Source organism: Macrobrachium nipponense, chromosome 9 (genome assembly GCF_015104395.2).
Source record: "Macrobrachium nipponense isolate FS-2020 chromosome 9, ASM1510439v2, whole genome shotgun sequence".
NCBI lineage: Eukaryota > Metazoa > Arthropoda > Malacostraca > Decapoda > Palaemonidae > Macrobrachium > Macrobrachium nipponense.
Window position 1 is genome coordinate 8,971,342 of NC_061110.1, and position 19,174 is coordinate 8,990,515.

Sequence of the window (19,174 nt, forward strand, 5' to 3'; positions counted from 1 at the left end):
AAAAACACTGATGTTTACTTACATGACCTGCATTGGCCAACCATTTAAAAAATCTAAATGAGTGTGTTTCTTTCTTAGGAGTTCTTTCAAACTAACAGTATTCTGAGTGATAGAGGCATTTTACTAATGTGATAATAACCAAATATTTCAAAATATGCCTGCATTCAAGTGTGTATACTCATTAGAAATTTCTACTAATACTCTGCTACAGTCCTGATTTAGTGAATAAAGGACTTTTTACTCCTTCAGTGGCAAACATATTTGCATGGGTTCCTAACTTACGCCTATATGTAAAAGTAATGGATGGGGAATTTACAAAATTAACATAAAAGGCTGGCTTAATATAAGCAAAATGTAAGACTCTACATTGGCCAACAAACTATTCCACTAGACAATGTACTTTTCTGTTACTAAGAGCAAATAAAAAACAAATTTTTCATAAAGAGAAAGCCACTGCTTCATAATAGTATTTTTTATTGTGGTGCAGCAGACATTCACTATAAATCATGGCAATGTTTAAATACCTGTAGCGCCATACAGATTACAACTGGTGAAGCCTAGGGATTCCATACCTTTGTAATACAGTACTTGCTAGGTGGGACATAGTTAGGATGGATGTAACGCGGTACAAAAGCATCTTTATCGTCAAAAAGTACTTCTTTCTGGTATATGGGTACAGGTTGACCTTCACTGCAACTGTAAAGAAAATGAAAAAATTACTAGAAGACTTCTTTGGTAAGCATTTTATGAAAGAATACATGTATTAACTATAACAAAAGCTTTAACTTTTAAGTGTACATGAAAATCCAAGTGAAGGCCACTGCTGAGGGCAAGCTTAAATTTAAAAAAAGACAAACATCAAATTTACAATCTTGAGTAACTTACTGAACAAGAAATCAAAGAGAAACAACCCATACATAAAATACACATCAATTCTTAATAGATTCCAGCAACAACAGAATGTTTTCTCTTCATTCTCGTTATCATGCAATTAAGTCCAATTGGTATTCTCTTGACTTGTTCCACTTCCACCCCTCTCACCCCTTATATATGCAGAATTAATAAGGACCCAATCAATCTCCATTTGTTCAGCTCTCCTGACATACCGATTCAACCTTCACTGAGAATGCCGTTTTACCCTCCTCCCCTTCTACGAATATGTACATCAGATATGACACTATTCAACCCTGTATTTGTTTTGTAAGTGCAGTACTATATATATCTGTACTACTACGTACTTGGAGTCAAATTTATTTATAGGGAGTGCTCTGGTTGGGAGTAACAAAAAATAAAAGCCATAGAGTGATTAAAATTCCAGAACAAACAGCAATAAATTCCAGTACTACTGTAATACAGTACCATGGAATTCTTTACACAAAAAGTTAACTACTTAATGATCAATGTCATGTGTGACATCGTCTTCATCAAAATTTAGGTCAATAGCAACGATATCAACTTCCATTTCTATTAGCCGAAGAGACAGAACCAGCGTGACTTGTATAGTAAAACTTGAAATTCTGCTTCATAGTGAAACTGTCACAACACCTTTAACCTTGAAATAAACAAACCACAATTATGAAATCTTTAAGGGACATAATAACAAAAACATCATTTTGCAATGTACTCTTTTTGTATAGATGTATTCTCTTCTTAAAATGTCCTTATGACTCACAATTCTCCCAACATACTGAAGCATATCAACTTTTATATTTGTATAAAAATATGAAACCTTTCTCCTTTGCCTATCAACTTACAGACAACCAAATTGCCACAAAGGAGGTAAATATAGTATATATATAATTACTAATCCACTAACACACTCTTCACTAATCACTTTGATCATGTGTACTATCTTTCTCTTATTCCAGTCAGATGAATGAATAAAAGAGATACATGGCTCCATTGAGCGCAAACCACCACCACACTTAGGCCTATGGAGACCAGTTGTTGTCCTGGCCTGTCCAGTCCTTTTAGTGAAACCACCTCTTACAGCACCGAGATATATTTGGAAAACTAAAGAAATGGTTTCACTATAGCATCTGCTGGATTAGTCTCTCAATCCTTTTCTGCCCGACTTATCGTAACTACGAAAACGCCCATCTTTTTGACCAAGTTCCCTTCGTCTTGACTAAAATAGCCTTTTCACAAGGCAACAGAACAGCACCCAAAAAGATTGCAGAACAAGGTACGTACTATGTACTTTCATTTCATCCTTTAGCTGAAGCTTTGTAACTGCCTGGATTCAGCTTATCTTCACACCCATGGGAAACTACAAACTCCAAGACATCTAAATTCAATGATTCTTCAACCCCAAGTTTAAGCTACAGAGGCTGCTTATTGAATGGCTCCGATAAAATATATAGGCTTATCTATTTTAATCTCAAATATTTCCCAAACAGGCATCAATATTCCTGGCACAATATATATATACAGTATCTATTTGTTTCTCAAATACTGGAAAGGTCATGGCAGACAACTTATGACAATAAGAAATATCCTACCCTCACATTAAATTGAGCTAAAACCATCATAATAGTTGCTGATAAGTAAAAACATTGGATCAGCTGAGGTGAACTTATCATTACTTTACTAAAAATGTTGTGTAAGGCAACTTTTCATGGAAATACACAGTATTGTCCTTGCAGTATATATGAAAAAAAAAAAATCCATAAATACAAAAAGTTAATAAAATTTACTGCCTGAAGACTTTGATATTATTAATTTTTTTGGGGGGAGGAGGGTAATTGAAGAAAACTAATGGCAATAACCAACCCAATCCTTGCACTACATAGAAATGCCCTTTCTTATATAAGTTGAGCTGAATATAAAATTTAGGCCAAAGGGCAAACACTGGGACCTATGAGGTCTTTCGGCCCTGAAATGGAAATGGACACTAAAAGGTTTGAAAGGTGTAGCAGGAGGAAAACCTCGAAGCATTTGCACTGTGAATCAAGTGTTAGGAGAGGGTGGAAAGTAAGATGAAGAAAGAGTATATGAAAGGAGGTACTATAAAAGGAGCGAAGGTGGTTGCAGCTAGGTGCCGAAGGCATGCTGCAAAGAACCTCAAGTAATGCCTACAGTGCACTGCATGAGGTCAACTGACGGAACTACCCCCCTACGAGCCCCTTTCTTATATAAAAAATCTTACAAAAATTTTATCAAAATCTTACCGCGGGAACCCCCTGTAGCCAAACTGTGCACTGGGCTCCCCAGAAAGTCTTGGTCGCCAGCTCCAGTGTTGTGGAGGATTTATGCAGTTCATGTGTGCATCTGACACCTGACCTTCGGGGCAACACAAGGGCATCGAAAAGCCATTGAAATCGCTCACTTCTGCAATGCAAAGTTTGTCGTCAAAATCTCATTGTAAGGAAATACACAGACCAAATGCTTCCAATGTGACCCTTTGTATGTCAATATATTAAAAAAAATATCCTTTTACATGATATTTCAGTTAAGGTCAATAGGAATATTACTCAATATATACTACAACAAATACATAAATAGCAATGGAGAATCAATTTTCATTGAGGGAATATTTTTAATCAAATGAGGTTATTCAAAGGCTAAACAGACACGTAATAATGATATGAAGAATGTTTGCCAAAAAACTGATATTTTAATTACTGAACCATAAATGACTCAATAGGCCTATTGATCCTCAATGACTTTCGACCATTAAAAATAATTGCTTCCTGAGAAATAAGCACTGGAAATGCCTAGTGGCTATTTAATACTAATAATACTGAGTTTCATGTATATTCCACGAAAATATTAAGAGCAACCAAGACACCATGAAAATCTGAGATTCAAAGTTGCTGGCAAGTTTATCACCGCCACCTAAGTTGATAATGCAAATCATGGAACCAGCAAGATAAAAGATAATGGATAAGATAAGGAGAAAACTCACGTCTATCGGCGGTCAGGTGGTCCGGATCTGCCACTCTGCTCTCAGCCTGGAGGGGTGACCCCATCCCACGCCCCACGGGGGAGTCGTAGTTGAAATTCAAGTCGCCGTAGCTGTAGTCGTAATTATAGGGGTCGTCAAATTCGGCGCCGTGAGCCAACACTACCAGGGCGCTCAGGCACGCGAGACTTCTTGGCCACTGCATTTTTCTCATTTTTTATTATATTTCAATGGAAATGTGTAGACAGACGTCTTCTGGATTCGGTTATACTTTCTGGTGGCCTGAGTCACAGCATTATTCGCCGATGCAAAATTCTCTTGCCCCCCCCGTCTCAAGTGTCTTTCGAGATCTGGAAATGAATGGAAAAGATAATTATTACGTTGGTATTATAGTATAGAGTACATGTCTGTGAGACCTATATGAATACTGAATTAGACTAACGGTAAATTGTCTAGCACCAATCTTGTGGAATTTTCCGACTTGTCTTTGAACTGTTGTTCCTGTGGTATTCATTCACTCTCTTTTTACCTTCCACCTTCAAATGTCTGTTGGTTTTGTAGCTGTTTTTAGACTAAACTGGCCTTGTCTTATAACAGCCTTGAGGAGTTTGCCACCAACTACAGCTACTGAGCCAGCGAAAAGGTCGTTCTGTTATATTAATATGTCCTGTAGGGCTTTTAGAAGATGAACATGCGAGTCAAACTTTTTAATTTTTATCCACATATATTGTATCCTAAAGGAAAAACTACTGAAACGAATATAAATAAGCGAACTACACCGCTGGATGCTTGGGGAAATAAAGTGTCATTAGCAGAAGTAAACTGGTCAATGCAGGCTCGTAAAAACAGTCGCTCCTGCTACCTGCCTCTGAGTGTATAGTCCTAAGAGGTGACCTGCTGTCTCCTGCAGTATCTGACTTACTTTCCTATAATGCAAATGTGACACTTACATAGGCCTACTCAGATATGGTTATTATTTCCTATTTCTTTGCTTTTTTCGTATTTTTTTTTAAAGAAGAGAACAGTCATTGGAAAACTATGCTTCTCAAAGGAGGAAATAGAAGAGAGAGAGAGAGAGAGAGAGAGAGAGAGAGAGAGAGAGAGAGAGAGAGAGAGAGAGAGAGCGTTTCTTTCTGCACTCTCACGTTTGATTTTCAATCTTGTTGTCTTTTTTACATATTTGCTTTCTGACGTATTTTCCGAAACAGCTGAGAGAGAGAGAGAGAGAGAGAGAGAGAGAGAGAGAGAGAGAGAGAGAGAGAGAGAGAGAGAGAGAGGCCTGCTTTTAAAAACATATAATTTCATACAGGCCTAAAGGCTAAACACTCGAGACTGATAAACGCATAGGCCTATCGAACATTTCTTCAGTATACGAATACTTAAGGAAGTCTTCAGCTCTAAAATTAAGTACTAGGTCTAGAGTTAGTGAAACTCTAAACCATCCCCTCTCGCCTTATCGACAAAACAATTTACCTTGAAACAATTAATAAAACATAAGTCTTCTAGACCAATTCTATAATCGCTTTTTAACTGTTAATAGCTCTTCAGTCAAAAACACTCACTATCTCAAGGGCTCCAACACGTTATCGCCGCTTTTAAAGTTTTAGAAAATTTAAACATTTGATAATGTGTAATTTACTAAAGGGGCGAGGGATTAATATTAATGAAAAATAAAAGAATATTAATGAAAAATAATAACCTAAGGACGTGACTTGCAAAACAAAATTCCACAGAATAGGATTTATATCAGCAAATATATTATATAATATATATATATATATATATATATATATATATATATATATATATATATATAAATGCATGGCTATTCAATAATACACAGATTATATATAACATAACAGATAATCAACCGAACTAATTAGAAGTTATAGCCGAGAAGCCTTCAATATCTGATATCAAGCTTTGTCAAGAAAAACCAAAACAGTAGGGAGTTAAAAATATCAAAAACCTCGATAGGCCTAAGTGAAATTCGTGTTGCTCGAGGCTCTTAATTAAATTTAAGAGTAAATAACCTTTAGACCTATAGTACTAATTACTTCTCAATACGCAGCCCAGGTAGCATTACGTTAATATCAACATTATTATGTACTGCTTTGTGTACGTAACTACAGCAAATCTACAATGACCACGTTGATTATATAAGCGGCAACTTGGCATCTCTAAAGGAGTATACAGACTGATTCATGAACAAATAAACAAGAATGGAGATTATATAATAAAGGTTTACAGATTTACAATGACAATATTTTCATCTTGGGTGTAAACGAATTCAATACAGGCCTACTGTACGAATATACACTTAATTAAAATATGAGAGAGAGTGAGAGAGAGAGAGAGAGAGAGAGAGAAATGTCCAAACAAGCACTCCTCACAAAAGGAAAGGCAAAATAGAAAGAAAGAAAGAAAGAAAAAGTGCATACCAAGTTTCAGAGTGTCGTGCTGTAACATTACACCAAGCCTGCGGTGGTGCTACCCTTCCATTTTTAGTTATTTATCTGGGCTCCAGAACAACTTCGACTGCCCTTTCCCCAATGCATTTCGAACGACCTAAACGTCAATTACGAATTACAAGTCTACAAAAGACAAACTAAGCATCTCAACACCCGATACTAAACAGTTTAAGTCATCGCTTCAGAAAAGACAATCAAGCAACCCAAACATTTAACATCAGTTACGTCAAGTCGGTTTGAAGCTTCGTCTCCCGTCCTGGACGAGAGAATAACTCACCATTAATCTCAATATCCCCGTTGAAGGGTGCCCGTAGAACCCTTCCATCCCTCAATTAATAATCGATAGATTTTTTGTCTATCTTCCCCTGATGAGTATTTGCACGAGTTACCATAGGGTGGGTCTTTTCACGGCTTGTCAGTTCGGTGAATTTGAAGCTCAAATTCAACTGGAATATCAGAATGCATTCTCCATTTCAGCTTGATTTTCCATTCTAAGCTTTCTCAATCCAAAGAGACATTACTCACTGCACAAACTAGTACTTAATTACGGCATAAATTTATTAAAGGGTGAAACTTATTACTTAAGTTAATAGGCCTATGACCCTCAAAAGTCGACTGAAAACCAGGTATTTAACTCATCGCTTAGATCATGAGGCACAATCATCTTTATAGGGGAAACATGTTGAATATTAATGTTAAAAAATATACTGTCTATAAACAAGGGTTCTTCTGATTTAACGTTGTAGGGCCTTTAAGCCTAGACCCATCCACCAAACAGCTTTGAATTCTTAAGTAATTTCATATAGGTCTAGGCTAGATTAAATAACGTTACTGGTATCCGTGTTTTGGTGATGAATAATGCATATATACTGTACACGGAATACTAAATGAGAAATGTTTCAAATCTCCCTTTCATCATACACTGCGTGGTGCTCGTATCATATGGAGAGTATTAATATATAATTCTTACAGTCCCAAAAACCCAATGTTATCGAAAGACCTGATAAAACCAGCACAGATAAGGAACTGAACAAGTGTCCTCCATTAATATACAACGTCAGCCTTGCTGAATAAATAGTAGTACTGTACTTGTCTTCTTAATAATATGCTTCGTCCTATGATACTAGAATTGTGTATAAATCCCTAACGAGTATAAAGATCTGTTGTCTATGTAAAAGCAAATATACATTGCACACCAATTACTGAACACTTCAATATATATTATATATATATATATATATATATATATATTATATATATATATATATATATATCACACATACCACGGTGAAAAATAAGAGACAGGTGTAGTCCTGATCCGGTTTCGGCTTTGTCAATGGCTTGATAGCCGAAACCGGTCAGGACCTACTGTCTCTTATCTTGATGGTATGTGTGATAAAGAATCAGTCTAAAGTATTATAATATATATATATATATATATATATATATATATATATATATATATATATTATATATATATACACACACACATAATCAGTTCCCTCGAATAAAATGTAAAAAAAAAAAAAAAAAAAAAAAAAAAAAAAACTAGTTCAAGGCAGACAAGCTGAGCACACTGAAGTACGTAGTCTTGCACTCGGTACAATTTGTATCAATTGACGCAGCCGTGTTAGTAACTGTCAAAACGACGGATGAAAAGGGAACAGAGAGAGAGAGAGAGATAGAGAGAGAGAGAGAGAGAGAGTAGAGAGAGAGAGAGAGAGAGAGAGGAGAGGCGTAAGAAGATATCTAATATGGATACAGCAGGCAAAAATAATTGTAAAACGTCCTACTTATAATAACTGAGTCGCATTTTTTTTTATCTAAGTACTTATTCATTTGATAATTATTATTATTTTTCTCTTCTTTCTAATAATTATCATTATTATTCTCTTCTTTCTGTATTTCCCATTACGTTCTGTTACTACTTTCTAATGAACACTAAAGTACTTTTTGGAAGCTTGAATTTCAAATCAGTGGACTTACTCCATTTACGAATATTAATAATAATAATAATAATAATAATAATAATAATAATAATAATAATAATAATAATAATAATAGGTAAACTATCCTTATAAATATTTCAATAAATACCCACATGAAAGTATTTCTTGAAGTCTTCTACCTAAGCAGGAACACAAGACAACTTGTGGACAGCACACAGACTTCTCGCCAAACAGACTAGGACTTGTTGGCACAGACGGACAGACTGTCTTGTCGACTAAAGAGACAAAAGACAGACTTGTAGACCAACAGGCAAAAGGCAGACTTGTCGCCAACCAGACAAACAGACAGTCTTGTCGACTAAAGAGACAAAAGACAGACTTGACAACAGACAGACAGACTTGTCGCCAACCAGTCACAGAGTCTCGTTGGACTAAAGAGCAAAAAAACAGACTTTGTCGACAGACAGACAGACTTGTCGCCAGACAGCCAAGACTTGTTGACACTGAGCAGCAGGCAGACAGACAGACAGTCTTGTCGACTAAAGAGACAAAGACAGACTTGTCGACTAGAGACAAAAGACAGTCTTGTCGACTAAAGAGACAAAAGACAGACTTGTCAACAGACAGACAGACTTGTCGCCAACCAGTCATACAGTCTCGTTGACTAAAAAGACAAAAAACAGACTTGTTGACACTGAGAGACACACAGACAATCTTGTCGACTAAAGAGACAAAAGACAGACTTGTCGACTAAAGAGACAAAAGACAGACTTGTCGACAAAACACACACAAACAGACAAGGGGTTAGTTCAACAACGCACACAGCTACTGACAATGAAGGATCCAGGTTTCCCCTGAATGCTTTGAAGTTTTCCTTTGAATGAGCAAAACAGTTTAATGAACAAAACAGTCTCCCTCTTAAGAGAACACCAAGTGACGACCAAAATCGCTCTCGAAAGTGTCCGTTCTCGTACCCCAGACAAGGTCACGTACTAACAGACAACGCCTCTCTACATGAACCACTTGGCACTAAGACCTCACTTTTTTTTTTTTTTTAAATAAAAAAATCTATATGTTCACCAAAAGCTTCCATTTTGTGGGATTATAGCACTATTGTTACAACTAATAATAATAATAACAACAACAATAATAATAATAATGTGAAGAAACCCACAATGATCTAAGTGTAAATAAGTGTGTATTTTAAAATAATCTAATTATCTATATATATAATTATATATAATATATATACTATAATATATATTATATATAATAATTATATAATATATATAAGATATAATATTTTTATATAATATATAGATATATATAAATATAGATATATCTATATAATTATATATATATATATCTATATATATGTATATATATATATTATATATAAACCGGAGCTTTCGAGAAACTGCTCTGATCTCATTAATAATAATAATAATAATAATAATAATAATAATAATAATAATAATAATAATAATATAATATAATAATACAGTTTTTTCCACATTTTAAACAAACATATCTTCATACATTAATGCCCAATTTCACTTCTGTTAAGAAAACAATTATATCAATATGACAATTACTGCTAACATTATTATTATTATTATTATTATTATTATTATTATTATTATTATTATTATTATTATTATTATTCAAGTGTGACTATGAAACTAGTAACTGATGCAGCTAAAATTTCTTCAAGGCAATTGCAAGAAATAATACGTGCGCGCGCGCGCGCACTTACGTCATTCATTTCAACACACGGAAACAGTGGTAACCAACAAACCCTCAGAGAGAGAGAGAGAGAGAGAGAGAGAGAGAGAGAGAGAGAGAGAGAGAGAGAGAGTGCTCTATTACTGGCCTGCAGTTTTGAGAGAGAGAGAGAGAGAGAGAGAGAGAGAGAGAGAGAGAGAGAGAGAGCACTATTAAGCCCTGCATTTTTGTGAGAGAGAGAGAGAGAGAGAGAGAGAGAGAGAGAGAGAGAGAGAGAGAGAGAGAGCTTTACTACTGGCACACGTAGTTCTTACTCACAATACCGTACAATTTGTCAACGTTCCAATACTTATCTATAAAATATTTATCTGTAAAATAAAAATACGGGAAACGCTGATTGTAAGTATTGGTACAAATCTAATCATTAAAAAATAATATAGACCGCTGAAGTATACGTGTATTAATTATCAGAAGCAATTAAAAACTATGAGATATAAGACGTTAAAAAAAAGTGACCAGGAAACAAGAGAATTCGATCAGCCAAGCACGAATTTAGAAATCTGGCATTTCCTGGTCTGAGTGAATCAGTTCAAGCTGTCTGTCAACGAAAACTATCAAGATGGCTATTTGTCTGTCCGTCCGCCCTCAGATCTTAAAACCTACTGAGGCTAGAGGGCTGCAAATTGGTATGTTGATCATCCACCCTCCAATCATCAAACATACCAGATCGCAGCCTAGCATGATCATGCGTCTGGCACCGCTATAGGTGCCAACAATACAGGCCACCACCATACGTAGCTGAGAGTTTTATACAAATTATATACACTATACAGAAAACTTGGTTGCGCCGAAGAAACTTCGGCGCATTTTTTTATTGTATCTGTTTTCTTAAAAATATTTATTAATAATACTGTACTCTGATACGATGTAAATACCTTTGTAAAAGCGTTTCTCTGTTTTACTTGAAAATTTGTTTATATGTTGAAATTCCTACAATGTTTCCTGGGGTATTCAACTACAGTATATAGTTGATATTATTATCAATATTATTTTCTTCATTTGTAATACCACTGTTCTGTTGTTCTACTCTCTTGACTGCTATTACTACTACTACTACTACTGATACTATCTATCTATTTTACTGTTTTAACTACTATCATCACTACTGCTAACAATCTATCAGCGCTGTAATTGCTGCTTAATATGATGACCACTGTATTCATAATGATTTTTCTATCACTATCATTACAATTACTACTGCTAATTTGACTACTACCATACTCACCCTACAACATGTTTTTCATCATATCATCATCAATAATAATGATTATTACTTTTATTTATTGAGCCACACATAAAAATAACTAGATATTTGTTTAAAATGCTTAAAAAGTGACCGGGTTCGAATCGACCCAGAGGAGTTAAACAAAGAACGCACCAACACATCAGTGCCACTCCCAGCGGACCCACCCGAAAACTCCAACCCCCCCAACCCCCACGGTCCCCAAACTCCTACCTCTCCCTTGAGGGTTAATGCGATGCGTACACCTTGGCGTATATCCACTTACACAAGCAGGACGAGGCGCGTGCTACGCTAAAGCACAGTCATGTTAAGAAATCGACCGACCAGCTGTGACTCCCCCCCCCCCCCCCCCAAGCCCCCCCCCCAAGTGCTTGCGTGCTTGGAGTAATTGCTTCCAATATCAGGATGACGGATCGATGAAGTTGCACACTTTGAACGTAAATACGTTCTCAGAATTCTGGATAGTGTCATGGGGGACATATGTCTGTCTGTCAGTCTCTGTGTTGGTTTGAAAGGTCTCTAACCCCAAGCGCCCTGGTGTCTGTTGTCATATCGCAGGTCAATGACCTCAGACTGTAGGAGGGCAAACAAGAGATACGGCCAGACTAGATTCCCAAAATTCTGACTGGGGACAGGGGGGACGGGGGGGTGTTACCTGTGAATCGAGTGAATGATTGAAGAACGACGTAGTATGGAGGCCATTGCATGTGGGTACTATACACATATTCCTGAAGCTTTGTTATGTAAAATTGTATTGCGTGGTCTCTGTTTGCCATATAAAAACATTCTATAACACGAATGTATTCTCGTCATTAACCTGGATCATGTAAAACCTTGGTAATCCTAAGATGAATCCTTGGTTGATACAAAACAATTTCACAGATCTGTAGGTATTAAATGTAGCGGTAAAAACGTTAAGAGTGATCTTAACTTGTATGTCACAATCTCCTTTGGCAGGATTTGACGTCAAATATAGTTTCGCTTTCTTCTTTGTACCTTCAAAATAAAGAGTTTCCACTTTCCTCTGTGTCTTCACTGAATTTCTGGCCACTCCTGGCAGCCTTTGTTCTGTCACTTCCTCATCTACTTTTAACGACAGTTATTCATTCCTTATCTCATCTAAGCATATAAGAACGTACGCACACTACTGCACACTTACATTTCATACAATCAACTTCAATAGACGATATGATTTCTTGGTCAACCTAGCTTATTACTATATCAAGAGGTGTGGGAGGTTCGTTTGTGACAACCGTTTACCAAGTCATAAATATTTAGTAAATACATTAGCCTTTGACAAATGAGTTTCCGGTAAAAAGGAGAAAGGCTATTTCAACATTCTTTTAGATGCGATCACCTACTTTTGTTAAAGACATCATTCTAGCCGCTAATTACAAAGGTACATTGTCAAGGGAAATTTATAGTAAATATTTCAAAACCAATTTGGATCTTATTATTTGTTGTAAAACCCTTAGTAACAAAAACGATTTTCGACCTACAAGACTTTCAACTCGACCCGAATTCTTACGTTGATTCGTCTATCGATTGCAAGGATCCTGTAGTAACTGAGATAATTATGACTAATTACGTCTAATTACGCCTATCCTTTCTTAAATGATAGGTTACGTTACTACATTATAAGCTCCATTGCCAGTACATTATATTTTATGCTCTGCCCGTTAGAGGACGGTCCAGATACATTATATTCGTCCTGCTTATTAATTTTCCCATACGAAACTCCACCTTGAATCAATGAGCCTATACTTCGTTATACCCTCTTCGTTAAATAACACCACTTTTAGTTTGACAGAAGCAGGACGTCAATTTTAATATAGATAGTTTAGCGAATCAAAATAGAAACTATCTAACCATTATTACAATGGCATCCAGACATTATTTTTCACTTCATACCCACTTTGCGTAACGATACCCGACTCTCTCATAGTATTGCATCAAGCGACATGCGTCACCTTGTTTCAGTCTGAAAAAAATACGGTACATATTCCAAATGAAACATGACTATTTGGAACATGGCTATTTAGACAATAAAAAGTATACCGTACATATTCCAAGTGAAACATGGCTATTCAGACAAAAAACAATACGGTACATGTTTCATATAAAACATAACTATTATGGCTATTTAGACTAAAAAATACGGTACATATTCCACGTGAAACATGGCTATTCGGACAAAAAAATACAGTACATGTTTCATTTGAATCATTCTATTTACACAAAAAACAAAAATACGGTACATGATCCAAATGAAACATGGATATTATACGATAAAAAAATACGGTACGTGTTCCAAATGAAAAAAAAAAAAAAATCGGTATTTACACAATATTGAAAAGTACATAACATGCTCGTATTTAATAAAAATAAAACACATCTTAGATTTTTAATGTTATATTTACCTTTCGTTTCGATGTTCCAGAACGAAATGACATAAAATTACGATTACCACAAAATTATTTTGATCCTGGCTAAGGAAATGTCAAAATTTACATATATATTATACATGGATATTTATAAAGAAAATTTATATGATATTACTGGGAAAATTTCCAAACAAACCGATATTAGATACATCAAAGGAATATTCTATGTTTTCATTTTGTATCTACACACAACCTAATCATTTTAATACGCAAATTCTGATGATCTGGAATTTATACCAAAGTTATTACGAACTGAAGCATCAGCTGCTATCGAACTTTACGGTTTTCAACAAGTATTTTCGGATGAGACTGCGAGGCTCACACCTCGACTTAAGGGTGCTTCAATGGGCGTTCAACTTTCCCATAGGGTGATAAAGTTACGACAAATATTGTCATTATTAGTATTATTAGTATTATATATTATTATTATTATTATTGTAAAAGTCATAAGGAGAATTGAAAATTTTGTTATATAATCAACTGTGAATTCTGCCATTATTTTTAATAAAACATATTATTATTATTATTATTATTATTATTATTATTATTATTATTATTATTATTATTATTATTATCATTATTATTCTAGTATAAATCATAAGAAAAATTGAAAAAAATTTGTATAAAATCAACTCTGTGAATTCTGCCATTATTTTTAATAACACACTACTACTACTTCTACTACTACTACTACTACTACTACTACTACTACTACTACTACTACTACTACTATTATTATTATTATTATTATCATTATTATTATTACTGCAGTAAACCCTATTCACAGGGCACACCCCAACCATAGGGTCCTCAGACTTTATATTGAAGCTTCCAAAGAATATTATGGTGTCATTTGAAAGAAGTAACAGAAGGTATTGAAATAAAAATTACAAAAAGAAGGGATCAGGTATTAGAAAATAAAATAGATTAACAAATTCATAAATAGAGATAAAAATGCAAGTAAATTATAAAACAAAAGGTGGAATGGTATTGTAATATAAAAAAATACAAAACAAAGGGGTCAGCTATGAGAAAATAAAAATAAAATAGATTAACAAATTCATAAATATACAGATAAAAATGGAGGTAAATGATAAAACAAAAGGTGATGAACTGCTTTAGGGTCTAGTCAAGGATTACATCATTGCTTCCATTCCTGAGGTTCCTATTGCACAACATCCTCTGGAAGTTCGTTGATTGATTGATTGATTTATAGGTCTTAGGCATAATACCAAGCACTGGGGCAACTAAGGCCATTCAGCGCTGAAACGGAAATTGACGGTAAAAGGTTTGAAAGGTGTAACAGGAGGAAAACCTCGAAGCAGTTGCACTACGAATCAACTGCTAAGGTTAAGGGAAGTAAGACGAAGAAAGCGAATACGAAAGGATGTACAGTAAATGGAACGAGAGTGGTTGCAGCTACAAAGAAACTTAAGTAATGCCTACAGTGTACCGCATGAGGTCCACTGATGGCACTACCCCCATACGGGGATCTGGAAGTTCATATTATTGGTTTACCAAAGATAGTCCATTTATTAGTCACTTCATTTAAAGAGAAAAGACAAGGGTGTCATGATTATTAATATGACGAAAAAAGATGAGAGCGTCATAACGCATACCAAGATCATCATCATCATTATACCACCATTTCTCCGTATTTAAAATGATTACCATCAGCCTACAATGACTCGATTGTTCACTGGTTCTCGTATCCAAAAATTAAAACTAAATTAAATTCCACTGACGAGACAAAATAAAAGACGAATAAAAACTGTAATTAAACATAACCACAGGGTTTGCAAACCTCCTTCCACCCTAACCATCCCATCCCCATCTCGCCACCCCCCCCCCCCCTAATAATGGGTTCGCTGTCACGTAGGAAGTCATCTTCGCCCTTTGAATTTGGGGAGCATAATTCACGTCTATGATAACACAGCTATCTCATTGCTGCCACTTTTCAAAGAGGAGGGTTGCATTACATTGCTAAAACAACAACAACAACAGTGCTATGTAGTAGTGGTTAGCAACATAACTTTTTTTTAATTAGGTTTATATAATTCTTTAGTGAGATTGTTCTATCGTAATGTGAACACGTCTTTTATTATAATAATAATAATAATAATAATAATAATAATAATAATAATAATAATAATAATAATAATAATAATAATATAGTAATAAGTGGTTTACTTGACATTTCCCTATGTAGCCTAAAGCAGGCATAATAATTAATAATAATAATAATAATAATAATAATAATAATAATAATAATAATAATAATAATTATAAATGGTTTAATTGACATTTCCCTATGTAGCATAAAAACAGGCAGAAGAAGAAGAAGAAGAAGAGAAGAAGAAGAAGATGATTAAATACTAGCCATTTCCACATAAAACAATAAAAAAAAAAAATAATAATAATAATAATAACAACAATATTTATCCCAATATTCCCAAACAACCACATCCACCGCAAACCACATACAGCGCCAATTACACATCTCAAAAGATCTTCCTCCATTCAATTACGACCTGCAATTACGATCCCAGAGAGCCAACCCTTTCATATAAATCTAAAAATAAAAAAAAGTGAGTCCCGAGGAGATATTGCCAAATCCAGGACCGTATAAGAATCCGCCACGGTCGGTGATTGGTCCGTCTGATAACGGACAGTGGAAACGAGAACTGTTCGTATCGCGTCCGTCCGTCACTGGCGATTTGCTACGGGGGCGTGTCCACTTAATTGGACGTTCGTCGAGAGAGAGAGAGAGAGAGAGAGAGAGAGAGAGAGAGAACGACGACGACGACGAGTCACTGTTTTTGATGATGAAGCAGCATCAATGGTCTGATGATGAAATTTTAATTGTTTCTCAGAGAGAGAGAGAGAGAGAGAGAGAGAGAGAGAGAGAGAGAGAGAGAAGAGGCAAGAGAGACGAGAGAGTCACTTTTTTTATAAAACATTCAATTAAATCCACGTTTATGAGTGTAAAACGTTTATGAGTGTAAAACAGCGAGAGAGAGATTCCTTTGTCATTGTTTTATGATGTTTTTTTTTTTTTTTTTTTTTTTGATTTTTTTTTTTTTTTTTTTTTTTTTTTTTTGAGAGAGAGAGAGAGAGAGAGAGAGAGAGAGAATGTTTTTCCTCAGCGTCACTGCCCTTCTAATGAAACTCTTAATGAGAAGACGAAAACCAATAACGTGGTTTGCCATGCTCTGATTCCAAATTCGCCACAGAACTTTCGACAACGACTCGACCTCACCAATGTCTGTGACACTTGACAAACCTCCATTTGTCAAGATTGGGAGATTTGACAGATGCGGGGGGATCATTAGGCTGTGAGAGAGAGAGAGAGAGAGAGAGAGAGAGAGAGAGAGAGAGAGACTGTTATACACTTTATAAGAATACTGATCTCTCTCCTGGCTGAGACCAACTATAGGCGACTATGAAGTAACTACTTTCATTTATTTCTTCCTCGTCCAGAGAGAGAGAGAGAGAGAGAGAGAGAAGAGAGAGAGAGAGAGAGAGAGAGAGAGAGAGAACGTGCAACTTCTTACATAATCCACTCAGAGTAATTGCTGACATTTCCATAAATATAACAGGTAAGAAGCTATCTTGAGTTATTTACCAAACAGACATTCAAGAGAGAGAGAGAGAGAGAGAGAGAGAGAGAGAGAGAGAGAGAGAGAGAGAGAATCCTCCCCATTTAACATAGAGAAGAGAGAGAGAGGAGAGAGAGATCATCATAAGAGAGAGAGAGAGAGAGAGAATCCTCCCCATAAACATAGAGAGAGAGAGAGAGAGAATCCTCCCCATAAACATAGTGTAAGTCCCTCATTCTCCCCCTCAATGATCATCTCCATCACGTGTTATCTGAGCAGGATGCTGCAAAGATGAAGGATGCATCAAGGTTTATGAGAGTTTGTGGTCGAGGGAGAAACCACTAAGGCCACGAACCTCTAAAAATCCTAGTAGTAGTAGTAGTAGTAGTAGTAGTAGTAGTAGTAGTAGTAGTAGTAGTAGTAGTAGTCATGTACAATCATTTTTAGGGAATAAGTAAATTGGACAAGATGAAGGAACTAAGTCATTTCTACAAATTGCAATTCTTGAATGTTTAATTCACAGCTACGACAAGGCAAGAGTATATAACTTAACAAAAAAATTAACATAAATAGTAATAAATAACAACTGCTATAGCAATCAATGACAGTTAAACTTCAACTCAATAAAGATTAAGCATTTCTTAGAAATCAAAATGCTTGAACTTTAATAATAATGCAACAAGACATTTGCAGATAAATAACGTGAAATTTAACCCACATTGTTAGAAATAACAACTACAACATTAACACATCACTATTATTTAAATTAAATATAAATAGCTGCAACAAAAAAATATTATGACCATGAGCACAAAAGGGGTACATGAAAATGATAATTCTGAATAGAAAAAAAGAACATAAAAATGTAATTCTTAAATAAGTGTAAAAAAAATATTATGAATTAAACACACAAAAAATTACTGTGAAATTCAGAAAAAAGTATTTCAAAATAAAAAATATTCTGAATTAAAAAGAAAAAAAAATTCTGAATAAAACAGAAAAAAATCAATTAAACAGACAAAAAAAATAATTGTTAATAAAAAAACAGAAAAAAGTAATTCTGAATAAAAAAACAGCAAAAACAATTCTGAATTTGAAAAATTCTGGACTAAAAACAGAAAAAAAATCATTCTGAATATAAACAGAAAAACATAATTCTGAATTTAAATTTTTTTTTCTGAATTATAAAAGAAATTTATTCTGAATGAAAAACAGAATAAAATCATTCTGAACTAAAAACAGGACAAAAAAAAAAATCATTCTGAATCAAGAGGAAACGCCAGAAATCGCACAGGGAGGGTCAGACGAGAAATAACTGACACCATTTGAACCAAACCCAAACATCGGATTCCATTCAATGGCGTCTAATCCCTCCCCGATGGGTAACGGAAGACGGGGCAGAAAAACCGTCGAAGCTTTGCCAACTGGGTATTGAGCGTCAACAGTTTTGTTTTTTTCGTCAAACTACTATTAATAATGATTTAATATCATGATATCCTGTGTCAAAAGAGATATCAATAATAATAATTAACAATAATAATAATAATAATAATAATAATAATCAATAATAATAATAATAATAATAATAATAATAATAATTAACAATAATAATAATAATAAAAAATCATTTGTTGACAAAATAATATTAATAATGGTTTAATATCATGATAGTCTGTGTCAAAAGAGATGTCAATAATAATAATAATAATAATAATAATAATAATAATAATAATAATAATAATAATAATAATAATAATAATGGTTTAATATCATGAGAGT

At 34.6% G+C, this 19,174-nt stretch overlaps 1 protein-coding gene across 1 annotated transcript in view; it reads right to left on the bottom strand.

Moving 5' to 3' along the window:
* LOC135218246 (uncharacterized) overlaps positions 1-19,174 on the bottom strand; it is a 71,764-nt gene that overhangs the window by 26,055 nt on the left and 26,535 nt on the right. The window contains exons 2-4 of the mRNA XM_064254409.1: positions 3,908-4,254; positions 3,171-3,330; positions 573-696 (exon numbers count right to left, since the gene is read on the bottom strand). Coding sequence (XP_064110479.1) covers positions 573-696; positions 3,171-3,330; positions 3,908-4,118 — 495 coding nt within the window. The 5' untranslated portion in view covers positions 4,119-4,254. The remainder of the gene's footprint in view (positions 1-572; positions 697-3,170; positions 3,331-3,907; positions 4,255-19,174) is intronic.